The following is a 14,174-nucleotide window of genomic DNA, read 5'->3' as shown; positions in this document are numbered from 1 at the left end:
TGGCTAACCAATTAATGATAAGATATATTCAATAATATCCACAATTGGCTAATCAATTAACTACAAGATATATTCAATAATACCCACACATGTCACCATGCTGCTTTAAACAGCGAGAACCTCGTCTTTCATTTGCCCAATGCTCAATGATTGTTTACATTTGGAAGCATCGTGCATGTCTCCTAACTTATGTTTTTATATTTGTAGTGATTTTTTTAAAAAAAAAAAAAAAACACTCCTCAAGTCCTCATGGAGTTACATCTATTCACAAATTACTATTTATTATAATAATTTAATGATTATATTACTCTTCTATCATTTAATATTTTAATTTAGTTTCGGCATGGGTGATCTTTTTACCATGAACTAAATATATTTTATTAATTGTATGGGGTTAAAGTAATAATTTTATTTTTAAATACATTATAAAATTACTCATTTAACCTTAGAATAAAATAATTAGATGCCTACTCCTCACGAGTGTATTTGTATTTTTATTTTTTATAGAATAGTGTGATTGCTTTAATATATTTAAAGGCAAAACTAATTAAACTCTCACTCGAAGGATTTTTTTGTCTTCTTACTTTATTTTTATTGTAAATTTCAAATATGCGAGCATTGTTACAAATTATATTTATTAAATATAATTTTTTAAAAATAAATCTCACACATACCAACGTGTGGACAGCCCCTGTGTTGTTCTGGCGATGCATAAGGGGCTGTCTAGCTACCAAACACTGTATTATGGGGTGGTGTTTGGAAGGTCCTAGCATCAACGACCTAATGAGGCGGCGTATGTACCACAATTCACGGCGGTTTGGCACCGGCAGCTTTTTTCCCTTTATTTTCTCTCTTCTCACCTAGGTTTTCGAGCTAAACCTTTTAAAATTCAAGAACATCCCTCTAATTTGTTGGTTATTCAGATTTGGTCTTTTTTATTTTTATCATAATTTTTTTATCTTGAATAATCTATAAAATTGGTGTGTCTTTTTAATTTTACCCTTTTTAAAATTTTTTTATCTTTTAAACGCGATCCTCATTCTTTTTATTACTATTTTTTTATTTTTAAAATTGGTTTTATTTTGTGTTTTACCCTTATTAGCTTTTTTTTTGTTTTCCTATCATATTTGATCCATGTTTTTTTTATTGCTAATCTTTTGGCCTTGTCAAGTTTTTATTTGGGATCATTTTTAAAATTAGTTTTAATTTATGGTTCCATCCTTCTTTGTTTTTTCCCTATCAAATTTAATTCTTGTTCTTTTTATTGTTGTTTTTTGCTTTGATAATTTTTTAAATTTATTTTTAAAAAAAAATTAAAAATTAACTCATAATAAACTTCTAATCTAGATCTAGGGTTTCGTGGGTTGCAAGCTTTTTAATATTTAATCAGATTTAGAATGTTTACCTGGGTTCATTTGGTTTTAAAGATGTTTTTCAATTTCATCCTCTGTGATTTTTTTTAATTTTTGAAATTTTATTTTCATTCTTTTAATTCATATTTATTTTATTTGTAATTATATTTTAATTTTTTCATTAAATTTCATCCTCCTTGAGTTTTTCTATCAAATTTTATTCGCATTTTTTTGTTGCTTTTTTTTCTTATGTAGGTTTTTTTATTAATATTTTTTGTCAATCTCATCCTTCTAAATTAAATTGGTTGAGAATTATGTTGAATTTGGGTCAAAGATTTCACGCGATGCAACTTTTAAAGATTAGACTATGTTTAAAAAGTTTGTAGGATTTGCCTTGTTTTTTTTTTTCTAAATTGATGTTTTCTTATTTTTTTTGTCATCTTTTTTAACTTATTTTTTTGTTATTTTTTTCGGTTTCATTCTTGTAGGTTGGCCCTCAACAATGTTTTTCATTTTACCCCCTACCAATTTTTTAATCTATAAATAATCTATAATATTACAAATGAGTTTCAATTTCACCCCATTATGACTTTTTAATCTTTCAAGTTTGATCTTAATTCTTTTAATTGTAATTTTTTTTGTTTGGGATCATTTTTTATTATTTTTATCTCAAATTTCATTTAGGTTTTTTCTTGTCAAATTTTATCCTTTTTTATGTTATTTTTCCTTTGAAAGTTTTTTTATTAATATTTTTTCAACGATTTTATCTTTTAAAATTAAATTTGATGGAATTTAAGTTTTTTTATTGAACTCGGATCCATTTAAATTAGATCAAGTTTAGGAGATTTGTTTAGGTTTACTTGGTTTTTTTTCTTTTTAAAAAAAACTAATGTTTTGTTCTCTTTTTTTTTGTGGTTTTCCTTCAATTAAATTATCATTGAGTTGTTTGATAATTCAAATAGACTCAAGCATGGTTCTTTTTATCTTCTTTTTTTTATCAATTTATTTATTATTTTTATTTTTTTATTATTCTTTAAATTACCACAAGCCAATAAATTGAAACTTAAATTTTTATTTAGCCCTTTTTTTTTTTTTACATAAAAAAACTGTTCATGTTGCCGCAAAGTGTGGACAAAATATCCATTAGCTTCTAAAAGCCCAGAAGTAAAGAAACTACAGAACAAGGTTAAAGGGAAATAGTCACCACTGTGATGTCTTAAAACAAAAGATTAGAAATTCCAATTTGAGAGGAATCAAAATAATGATCCTCAATGAGTGAGATGAGCACATCTATCTCCTTTCTCCCTAAACGTAGGTTTGAAATTCAGGCCAAAATACTGAATTTTTAAACATATTTTGTTTTTAAAAGAAAATAAACTCAAAACAACATTCTTCCAAAGATTTATTGAAATAATTTACGTTAACTCGGTTAATCTAGCATACCCGTGACTATCCTGGCCCGAGTCATAGCTTCAATCAAGTTTTACAACTATCCCAATCCCTGTGAAGAAGCTGTATAGAAAGAGGGTCAAGAACCATAGAACCGAAGCTACTTCTGGAAACCGAAACAAGAGCAGCAGAATTCATTTCCAAAATAACATGTTTGAACCGATGCTGCCAAACCAACCTGAGACTTAGAACACCAGCCCGAAGCTCAGCCTTATACGAAGAGCATGAGCCAAGACTAGCCATGAAACCAGCCCGAATTCGTCCACAACTGTCCCTAATCAAGCCCCCTGCGCCTGCACATCCAGAACCAGACTTGCAGGCACCATCAATATTATTACTTACCAGATCAGAAAGCCTTTCCCAGGCAATTAACAGCTCGTTCCGGTGACATTTGGAAGATAAATCCATCTCCTTGGTTTTAATAACATCATTAATAAAGGAAAGCACGTGTGAAACGCCATTATCAACATGAAGCTTGCGCTGAATCACTATCTTTTCTCCATTTCCATAGCTTCCAAATGCTGGCTCCTACGTTTGAGCCCTCTGCATTTTCAAGACCATAGTGTCAGCCTTTCAGGCCTTGAGGACTAGCATTGTCGAGTATTTCAAAATATAACAGGACTTTAGGTAAATCCAACACATTTACTGTAACCAAAATGTAAGTTCTATCTTGAAATGCAGGACCGCCTATCCGCCTCCATCTCATGGGTTACTGTTGTCGCATCTGCCAGCTAATCAAGATTCATAGGATAAAAACCATATAGTAGGAACTCTCAGTTAGTATCATGGCACTTTTGGTTTTAAGAAAAATATGTCACTTTTGGTTTTATAATAATTAGAAATCCTAAAAAAAACTTTATAAATTCTAGGTAATAAGTTAATTATGCTAAAAAAATAAAAAAACACTCTAAAATATCTCATTTAAAATAAGTTACTATGTGTTTATCTTTCTTAATAAAGGTATATATGTTTTTAAAAGTTATATGTGTGTGTTTATTATTAAAGTTAAAAGACATTAAACTATTTAGGTGGTGGCTCAGTGGTAAGAGTTTGGAACTAAGAGGTTTGCTCTTTCTGTGATCTCAGGTTCGAGTCATGTGATTGCTCATATGATGGCCACTTGAGGTTTATATGGTCGTTAACTTCAGGGCATGTAGGATTAATCGAGGTGTGTGCAAGCTGGCCTGAACACCCACATTAAACTAAAAAAAAAACTATTAAAATTTAAAATAATAATTTGAAAATCAACCTCATTGACAGGGCCGGCATAATGCTCACCCTTTACACTCCTAAACAACATCCAATGAGGTACATTATTGACTTGTGGATAATAATAAAAAATAATACACAAAAAAAAGAAAATAAATTATATTTTAAAAATAATTTGAATATGATAGAGTCAGTCATGTATTAGACAATTCTATTACCCCCTCATTAATATCCTAAAACAGCCTAATGATGATTTATTTATACTGAGTTAACCTTATGAATAATAATATCTAACAAAAAAAATATCAAATCATGTAGACAAAGTCAATGCTCGTACAGTTCACACAAGTCAACGTATATAAAATTTATATTAATAACAAATAATTACACCTCAAATTAACATATTACAATCCATCCTCTCAATCCATTATCCACAAACCTGATATTTTAAATATTAATTCATCACAATTCATAAAAAATATATATATAATAATAATAATAACAACACATTAAAAATTATTCAAAATAAACAAAAATTCATTTTAGGTTTGAAATTAATATTTGAGAGCTACTAAAATCGGTTGGAAGCTGTAAAATCAAGAATTTATTTGGAAATATAATTGAAATTGTGTTTTTTTAATTTTAATTTTAATTTTTGTTGTTAAAATTAATTTTTTTATATTTTTATAATATTTTAATATGTTAATTTTAAAAATAAAAAATTATTTTAATAAATTTTTAAGTAAAAAAAACTTCAAACCCAATGTCTGGGGGGAGGCACGCACTAATGATGGACAGACGTGCGAGAGTCACATGGTGGCAGTGGAAAGACGTGTGGGATAGTAGCAGTTTGCTCGCTCCTCCTCTTCCTTTCTACTCGCGACGGTGATGCTTGCCATGACCTACTAAGGGAGATCACTGTAGAGGAAACTTCGACTAGTTTTCTTCGTTGTATGAGAAGCACTGGTGTCTTGGGAATGGCGAAGATGGTGGTGTCCGATCAAAGTCGACAAATGTTGTTGGTTTAGACCAAGGCTATAATGGTAGCTTCGTTCGCGGTGGTTAGGAGAGAAGAATGGCAGTACAGGTGGCTGGACTTGGTGATCGAAAAGGGTTATGGTTTTTATGGTAGTGGGCTGTGACTACTAGCGTGGTGTTTTTTTGTCAACGTGGTGGCTTGTCGTGGTTTGCTCTGGTTGATCGGCAATGAATTGAGAAAGTGGCGGAGTTATAAGAGGAAGTGAAGGCTATGTAGGCTTGTTACAGCCTGGCTGATCGGCAATGGATTGACTTTTTTATTTTATTTTATTCTAGGCCCTAATTTATAGTGTTAGGTTATGTTAAAACTAGAAAAAATCAAGTGGAAAAATAATATTGGAACACTTATATTATTTTTTTATTTTAATTAAAATTATTTATTTTTCTTTTCTTCATTTACATGATCTTCCATTATATTATCTTATAATTCATTATCCTCGTCTGTCTTTTTTTCTCCGTTGCTCATCATTTCACTCCATGTTTTTTTTATATAAAAACTTGCTCAAAATAAAATAAAAGTATTCAAAATCACTGTAAATTAATTGAATTATACGATAAAAAGATATTTTTAAAATTTTTTTATATTTTTGAAAAAGAATAAAAAAAAAGGGGAGGTTCAAATACAGGTTATGACAATTAGCTAGCTATGCAACTCTAAATTTTCTACACCATGCCTGTGAATTATTCTTAACTTTTCTGATTCACTTTACTAAAGGGCTCGATAATGGAACAAACTATTACACAAGTCCTTGGCCCAAGAAAACACAAGCCATTGTCTACCTTCAAGAGGAGGCTTCAAGTTACTTGCCAATTCAGTGCGCCCAGCAACAGGCCATGGATAATTTTTTATTATTATCAATATTAGTGTTCGGCTCAGCTTGCGTATATCTTGATTAATCTTGTAAACTCTGAAATTAATAACCATATAAATTTTTAATGATCTGAAAATACTTAAACTCGTGATTATTACAAAACAAACTTAAAATCTAACCAATTAAATTATCATCGAGTGAACATTATAAAAAAACAATGACCATTTTAAAAGTAGCCACCCAATGGACCATGAAGAGAATTCTTGCCTGGCATGCAAGCTAGCTAGCGTTAAGAGCAATCATTTAAAGCGTGTTTAACAGTGTGGTTATGAGTGTTTTTTAAATAATTTTTCGTGCTAAAATATATGCTAATGATGTTTTTTTATTTTTTAAAAATCATTTTTGATATTAGTACATCTAAACAATTCAAAACGTACAAACCATATTAAATTTTAACCAAAAATAAAAATTTAAATTTTTTAAAAACATAACCACAGCTGCGTTCTCAAACGTTGCCAGTGTTTCAACTTGCAATTGCGCATCACAAACGGCAGTTCTCGTCACGATTCTCTTATTTGGAGAAAATAGCTGCAATGGCTAAAGTTTATCAAATGTTGTTATTTGCAGTTCCTGACTTGGCTGTTTTCTGATATACACACATCGAATGAAAATCTTAGGCGTGTTTTTCCAGCGAAGTTCGAAAGCTGTGAAGCATCTTGTTCAACGACACACTATTGCAGCAAAAGGGTCGATTCTGTTTATTACGAAGAGCAAGAGATAAAAATGGCAGCAGCTCATTTTGCCATACGCGTTGTAGCTGAAGCCAGAAGATACCTCGTGATTTACAGTACCTTCTGCTTCATTTTACCTAGTTTGGAAAATAATATAAATGATAGAGACCACAACAAGAATAAAACAGTTCTCGTTTTTTTTTCCTTTTGTGGATAAGAAGAAAAAAGATAAGCAGCAGCAGAGAAAACTCATTCTACTAGCCGTTACAATATCATCCCACGCACCCCCATCCAAAACCTTATTAAATTAAATCCCATGTGGTCTTTTCTCCGAGATCGCGGATCATATATTTTCCTCCCAAATCTTCCCCACCAAAACACAAATCCTAAAAAATCCAAAGCCTGATATTCTAGGACAAATCATCAGCAAGATACAAAAGAAACAATAGCGCCGTCCAAACAGATGGTCTTTCCTCAAATTCCATCTCTCAGTACCTGTAGTGAGCAGGCTTGTAAGGACCCTCAACTGGAACGCTGATGTAGTCTGCCTGGTCCTTGGAGAGCTTGGTGAGCCTGGCTCCAAGCTTGCCAAGGTGAAGGGAAGCAACCTTCTCATCAAGGTGCTTGGGCAAAACATAGACCTTCTTCTCATACTTGCCGGATGTCTTCTCGTTCCACAGCTCAAGCTGAGCAATCACCTGGTTGGTGAATGAGCAGGACATCACAAAACTGGGGTGACCAGTGGCACAACCCAGGTTCATGAGACGTCCCTCGGCCAGGACAATGATGCCCGAGTTGGTATCAGGGAAAACCCACCTATCAGTTTGGGGCTTGATGGTGATGCGTTTCACGCCAGGGAAGGTCTCAAGTCCGTGCATGTCAATTTCATTATCGAAGTGACCAATGTTGCAGACAATGGCATTGTTCTTCATCTTCCTCATGTGGTCAACCATGATGATGTCCTTGTTACCGGTGGTGGTCACAAAGATATCAGCCTCGGAGACAACATCTTCAAGGGTCAAGACCTGGAGACCCTCCATGAGAGCCTGAAGAGCGCAAATGGGATCGATCTCAGTCACGATCACACGAGCTCCAGCTTGCTTCATGGCAGCGGCACAGCCCTTGCCAACATCACCATAACCACAGACAACAGCAACCTTTCCAGCAATCATGACATCAGTAGCTCTCATCAAACCATCAGGGAGAGAGTGACGGCATCCATACAAGTTATCAAACTGCATCCACAAAGATTATGAGAAACTGTTTGACCAAAACAGGAAATGAAATCATGGAAAACCCGATTAACCAATTCGGCAATCATGCCATCAACAGCTGATTCTTACAAAAAAATATAATGAACTCATAATATTCATCTAGCAACTTCATACTGCATGACACAAACAGCTGAGCACTAATAGTCAAATCGACTGATTAACAGTGCCTTTAGTTCCAATGGAGTTAGAATCACACAAACATTCCAAAACTGTCATTTTGCTTCTTCAAGAAGACAAAATATTAGATCTTCAAAGGATTCTTTCGCCACAAACCTCTAAAAAATTTCCTTAGAAAAATCCACACCACAATTGAATCAAACTAAAAAAATCAAGTAAATATCAGATCTAAAACTCAATTATCATTTTGAAAACACCAATATGAATCATATGAGATCTGAAACATAAAACACAAAAGACATAACAGATCTAAGCAACAAAAACCCAGATCTAAAAGGCAGAAAAAACAATACCTTGCTCTTGGTCACAGAGTCGTTAACATTAATGGCAGGGAAAAGCAAAGTCCCATTAGCCTGCATTTGATACAATCTCTTAACACCAGTTGTGGTTTCCTCTGAAACACCAACCAATCTTTCCTTCATCTTGTGATACTTCATGGGATCACTCTTCAACCCATCTCTAATAATTGTCAAAACAAGCTGAAACTCTACATTATCAGTCGAAGCTGGATCTGGCAAAACACCAGTCTTCTCATAAATCTCCTCAGCTTTCACACCCTCGTGAATCAAGAGAGTAGCATCACCACCATCATCAACGATCAAATCAGGACCACCACCCGGGCCCCAATCAAGAGCTCTCTCAGTGCACCACCAATACTCCTGGAGGGTCTCCCCTTTCCAGGCAAAAACAGCAGCTGAGTCACGTGCAATAGCTGCGGCGGCATGATCTTGAGTGGAGAAGATATTGCAAGAACACCAACGAACCTCAGCACCCAAGGCGGTCAAGGTTTCAATCAAGACAGCGGTTTGGATAGTCATGTGAAGAGATCCGGTAATCTTGGCTCCCTTGAATGGTTGTGAGGGGCCGAATTCAGCGCGGCAGGACATCAATCCAGGCATTTCAACTTCGGCCAGCTCAATTTCGAGACGGCCGAAGTCAGCCTGGGACATGTCCTTAACCTTGTACTCACGACCGCTTGTTGTTTTCTCGACAAGCAAAGCCATTGTAAGAGAAAGAATGGAAGATGAGAAGAGTTATTTTCCTTCACCCTCGATAGCGAAAATAGAAGCGTAGCGGCTGTGAAGGAAAGAGCGAGTGTTAGGAGGAGGAAGAGTGTGTCTTTAAATAGGTTAGAGGGGGAGGATTCGACGGTGGAGATTGAAAGTTGAGAGGGTGAGCTTAAAATTAGGGGTCTTGAGGGTATTTTCAGGGAGTTGGTGGAGTGTACATTGTAAAGTAATAAAGACCAGTTCACACTTCCTCGTATTAGTTTGGTGTGTGTATTTTTTTTTTTTTTTTTCCTGTCTTGTCTCATTAAATTTTTATTTTCATATATATATATATATTGACTTTTTAACTTTAAATCATTTTAATTCTTTCCCGGAAAATATATTTTCTTCTTTATTGAGCATTTCTAACTATTTAATAGTTTTGAATTTTGAATTTTTTTTTAAGTTCGGGATTTTTAATTTTTTGAAAAAAAAAATATTTTAAAAAATGCTAGTCAGTGACATTTACATTATCTCTTTTCTCTTGAAATTGGTGTCCCTGCCGTCAAAAACAGGTGCCCTATGGCTATTACTATCTACCTTAGTAAAAGTTACTGTGCAATTAGTAGTTTATTTACCATTGAGTTCAGTTGGATGAAATTGATGGGGATAATAAATATAGGGAAACTTTGATAAAAAAAAAAAAAAAATCACGGGTGCTTATTTGTTGAATTAATGCGAGCATAGAGGCGAAAATGAGACATTATTGCTAAATAATTATACTATAAACTAAAATAAAAATGTGAATTCATGTTTCTCGAGACAACACGGTTATATTGCGAAGTGTCACAGTGCACTAAATTATGGCACTTTCATTTTTATTTTTATTTTTGTTCTTGATGAATTATTCATTTTGATCCCTAAATTATTTTTAATTTCATCTTTCATATTATATTTACAAAGTTTTAACTTCATAATTGATTTTGATTTCGGCTACTTTATTGTATTCGCGATGTTAAAAAATGTTTTGGCATTAAAGTGATATCCAATAAGGTGAATTATTGTTTTTCAAGACTTCGAGACCATTTGAATTGCTACTATGCGCTTAATTTTAACTCTCTTGTAAATTTAATGTTTTTTTATTTCATCCTTCATGTTATGTTCACAATTTTAACCTTGGTAATTGGTTTTCGATTCAGGTGTTTCGTTGAATTTGCAAAGTCAAAAAAAATTCTAGAATTAAATTGATGCTCAATTTGCAAAATAAAATTTAGTTTTGTCGATTGAAAAACATTCAAACAATAAGGACCAAATTTAACCTAAAAAACAACCTTTTCATTTTTTATTGTTCACGGAAAACTATGCTTTAGTCTTTAAATTTTTCACTTTTTCTTTTTTGTTCTTCTTTTTCACACTTTATTTATGTTACATTTCAGTTTTTGAAATTTGAAAGGAGAGTGAGGGAGTTTTAAAAAAATAGAAAAAAAAAAGGTCAGTTAACAACATTTAGAACACTAAAATAATTGATTTTAATGTCAACGGGTTAGTATTAGAAAAAGAGGTTCAATGAAAATGATTTTTTTTAATATATCATAAAAACTAAATCGGGTTTTGTGAAGTTTTTTTATTCATTTTGATTTTGGTTTTTTAAAGTGATTATAGGCTCTTTTTTATGTTTGAAATGGGTTTATTAAGGGTTTTAAGATATTTAAGAGGTGTTTTTATGTGAAAATAAATTTTTAAAAATAGGTTTTTAAAATTTAAAAACTCAAACCATGAATTTTTTGACATTGTATATATAAGTAAGTGATGTGTCACTTTCAAGCCTAGGCATGACTAGGTTAGAAAGGTCAGGCCTAAGTGTACTTAGCCTTTTGGTTATATATCCCTTATTTGTTTATTTTTTACTTATTTGGGAAGAAAAATCCCTTTAAATCATTTACTAAAATGATATCTAGGTGATTGTTCAATTATGATATTATTTTTAAGAAGGTTAGGGTTTTTTCATGATAATATTATCGATTGTTTTATTGATAATTATGTATTGGTGGTAAGGAGACAAATATTTTAAAATGATTTGCTCAATTACTATAGAATGAGAATAAAAAACCTATTTTTATTTTTTATTATAAATGCTTTAAATAATTTTCTCAAATTTATTATTTTTTTCATATAGGTGCATAAAAATGATCGATTTATAATTTTTTAATTGAAATATGCTTTCACGATCACAATAAAATTTTACTTCAAAAAAATAACACTTTCTAAAAAATGTGTTTCTATCAAAATAAAAATAAACTCATTAATGAGAAAATTAGGTGTTTTATTAAAAATATACATTTTTTCATTTTTAGTTCAAATCATTATAGTTTTCTGAAGATATTATGATTGTTGTTGTTTTTTATTCAATTAACTATGTTGTTAATGGAAAAACAATTTTATTGCTAAAAAAACTATTGCATGAATAAGAAAAGATATTTTTGATGAAAGAAATATGTTTATCTTCCCTAATTTTATTCTTCATCTTTTATGTGAATATCTTTTTCTATTGTTGTATGATTAGATAAAAAAATAGATTTTAAAAAGCATATTTATTAAATATGGTTAGGACTATGATGTAGATAAAGAGTTAGGCGGGTTGACTCAGGTCAATCTAGTACATCATCATTTTATTATTAAAAAAATAAATATTTAAACAATGTCATTTTGAATATATGTGCATACAAGTCAAATCAAGTTTTGGCCATGCCAATTGAGTCATCGATGCACTTTCTAAGTCGTTTATGTCTCATCATGTTAATTATCACCCAGTTTCTTTTGAAACTTGACTGAGGTTAAGAGCCGGGTCGACAGGTCACCAGGTTGGCCAATTGGACCATGCTAAATTTTATAGCACCGTCAATATAGCTTGATATGTGAAATTCTTAAAATAATTTGCTCATTTATTTTGAACAAGAATGAAATATATATGTTTTTATTGTAAATTATTTACGTACTATTCCAATTTATTGTTTTTGTATATTTTTTAATATAAACATGTGAAAATGGTCAATTGATGGTTTTTTTTTAATTTAAGACTTGCTTTCATGATCGTAATATATTTTTACCTAAAATACTTTTAAAAATAATATGTTTTCTTCAAAATAAAAAAGAAATGCATGAATAAAAAAGTAGGTTTTTTTTAATAAAAAGTATACATTTTTTCAATAAAAAAGACAATTTTGATGAATAAAATACATTTCTCCTCCATAAATTTATTTGTTGTCTTTTCTAAAAATATTTATTTTTATTGTCATATCATTAAATAAAAAATAAGTACTAAAAGTAAAATTATTAAATCCGATTAGATCCATAACTTGAGTCTCAAGTTAGACAGGTTGACTTGAGTCAATCCAAAATATTATTATTTTAATTTTTTATATATATAAAAAAAAGTTAACTAAGTCATTCTATACCACTTTTATATTATTTAATTTAAAAACTGATACATACTAGAATCCGAGTCAATAAATCACCATGTTGCTTCACCGATCCAAACTAAGTTTAATAATACACCGCCAGAAAGTTTCCTGGGCAGCTAACTACTTGCTTCTAATATTCTTTGATAAACTAATTAGGATGCATTTATTTCATTGTTCTTCCTCGTCAGAAGATTAACATTGACTTTGGTGGCTTATTTTATATATATATATATATATATATATATATATATATATATATATATAACGACGTTCTGATGTGTTTCTATGTATCACAATTGAAATTTCTCTCTAATTTACATCTTTTATATTAATTTTTTTAAAAAATTAATTAAAAAATTATTTTCTCATAGCCTATTGAATCTTGCTTCCTAAACTACAATGAAAGAGTGCATTCCATCTCCGATTCTTGTCGCCGACTGCAAAATGCAGAAACAATCACAGGGTGTTGGAGTTGGAGGAGTGATGATTCGGTGGGACAGCCGTGTAGGGCCCTGATGCTACAGCGTAGCTGAGATAGATACGGGTGTACTGCGTTCAGATCTGAAGGGAAGGACGGAGGATCATGGACTGTCGGTGGGTTATGATGAAATCAATTTTTTTAAAAAAAAAGAATGAAAATATCTGTAGTGGACATCCAATTAATGTAAAGCAACGTGTCTATACATGGAAAAGTGATAAAAAAAAAAACGTGATCACGCGAATGCAGCAGCAGCAGCAGCTGCCAGCACAGGGAATATTTCCACGTGATAATGAGGTTGTGGGCCATCACTACCTCCCAAAGTTTAATTAAATGCAGTACAAATATATTATTAATCACATAATTTTTTTTAATAAATAATTTGTAATTGATTTAGACTGGTTGTTATCATTGAATCGGGATTTATGAATATATACTGATAGCTTGCAATAAAAACAAAGAGACCTCTTTATTTTTTCTTCTTATAGTGGTAAAGTGGCAAAAGAGGGATTTTTTTGAAAAAAATAAATATTTTTATTTCAGAAATTTTATTTTTCTATTAAGTATTATTAAAATTTTCTAGTTTTTCTATTTGAATGAAATAATTTTTCTGTTTTAATTTTTTTTAATATTAATAAGGTTTTACAGTTTTTTTCTAAATAAAAAGTTGTAGTGGCATTCTGACAAATGAGACTTGAATGAATAAAAGTTAAATATTTTGGACCTTTTTTTATAGTTATGGTGTTCTTTCTCTTTAAAAGTTTTTACTTGTAACAAAACTTATTATCCTTTATTTTCTAATTGTTTCAGTTGATATCAGAGTCTGACGGTTCTTGGTGGTTAATTATTGTATGCTATTAAGTAACCATGACTGAAAGAGATCATAGAATAAGACGTGCTCATGTAAAAAGAGAAGAGGAGGTCCCCTAAGATAAACATATTTCATGAATTAGTAACAAAAAACATGTAGAGATAAATTATAGAATTGATCATTAGTTATCAGAGGTAAGAGCCTAGAGGATCGCGAAGAGAATTATGACCATGGACCCATCGACAGTTTTAAAAATCATTTTCAAGGGTGAAAGGTGTAAAAGAAACAGTCTCTTGATCGAGATAAGTATTGCAAAGACTTAAGATTTTATACAAAACTCTCTGAGCTCACAAGAATCGTGCAAGTAGAGGAGATTATTGATTGGTTGCACAA

The 14,174-nt window shown here is 31.4% G+C and overlaps 1 protein-coding gene across 1 annotated transcript; it reads right to left on the bottom strand.

The window, feature by feature from the left end:
- Positions 1 to 6,767: 6,767 nt before the first annotated feature.
- LOC133670668 (adenosylhomocysteinase-like) lies at positions 6,768 to 9,149 on the bottom strand. Its single transcript, XM_062091226.1, has 2 exons — positions 8,336 to 9,149; positions 6,768 to 7,826 (listed from the first exon to the last, which is right to left on the bottom strand). Exons 1-2 carry the CDS (start codon positions 9,044 to 9,046, stop codon positions 7,080 to 7,082), a joined length of 1,458 nt encoding a protein of 485 aa, XP_061947210.1. The 5' UTR covers positions 9,047 to 9,149; the 3' UTR covers positions 6,768 to 7,079.
- Positions 9,150 to 14,174: the final 5,025 nt, after the last annotated feature.

The sequence above is a fragment of the Populus nigra genome, chromosome 13, assembly GCF_951802175.1.
Source record: "Populus nigra chromosome 13, ddPopNigr1.1, whole genome shotgun sequence".
In the NCBI taxonomy this organism is placed as follows: Eukaryota; Viridiplantae; Streptophyta; class Magnoliopsida; order Malpighiales; family Salicaceae; genus Populus; species Populus nigra.
This window is presented reverse-complemented; position numbering and strand designations above follow the sequence as displayed.

Bases quoted from the DNA above. Each gene is read 5' to 3' on its own strand.
- LOC133670668 (XM_062091226.1), bottom strand. From the start codon at position 9,046: ATGGCTTTGCTTGTCGAGAAAACAACAAGCGGTCGTGAGTACAAGGTT. The intron at 7,827-8,335 runs GTATTGTTTTTT...TTGTGGATGCAG, and splicing joins ACTCTGTGACCAAGAGCAAG to TTTGATAACTTGTATGGATG.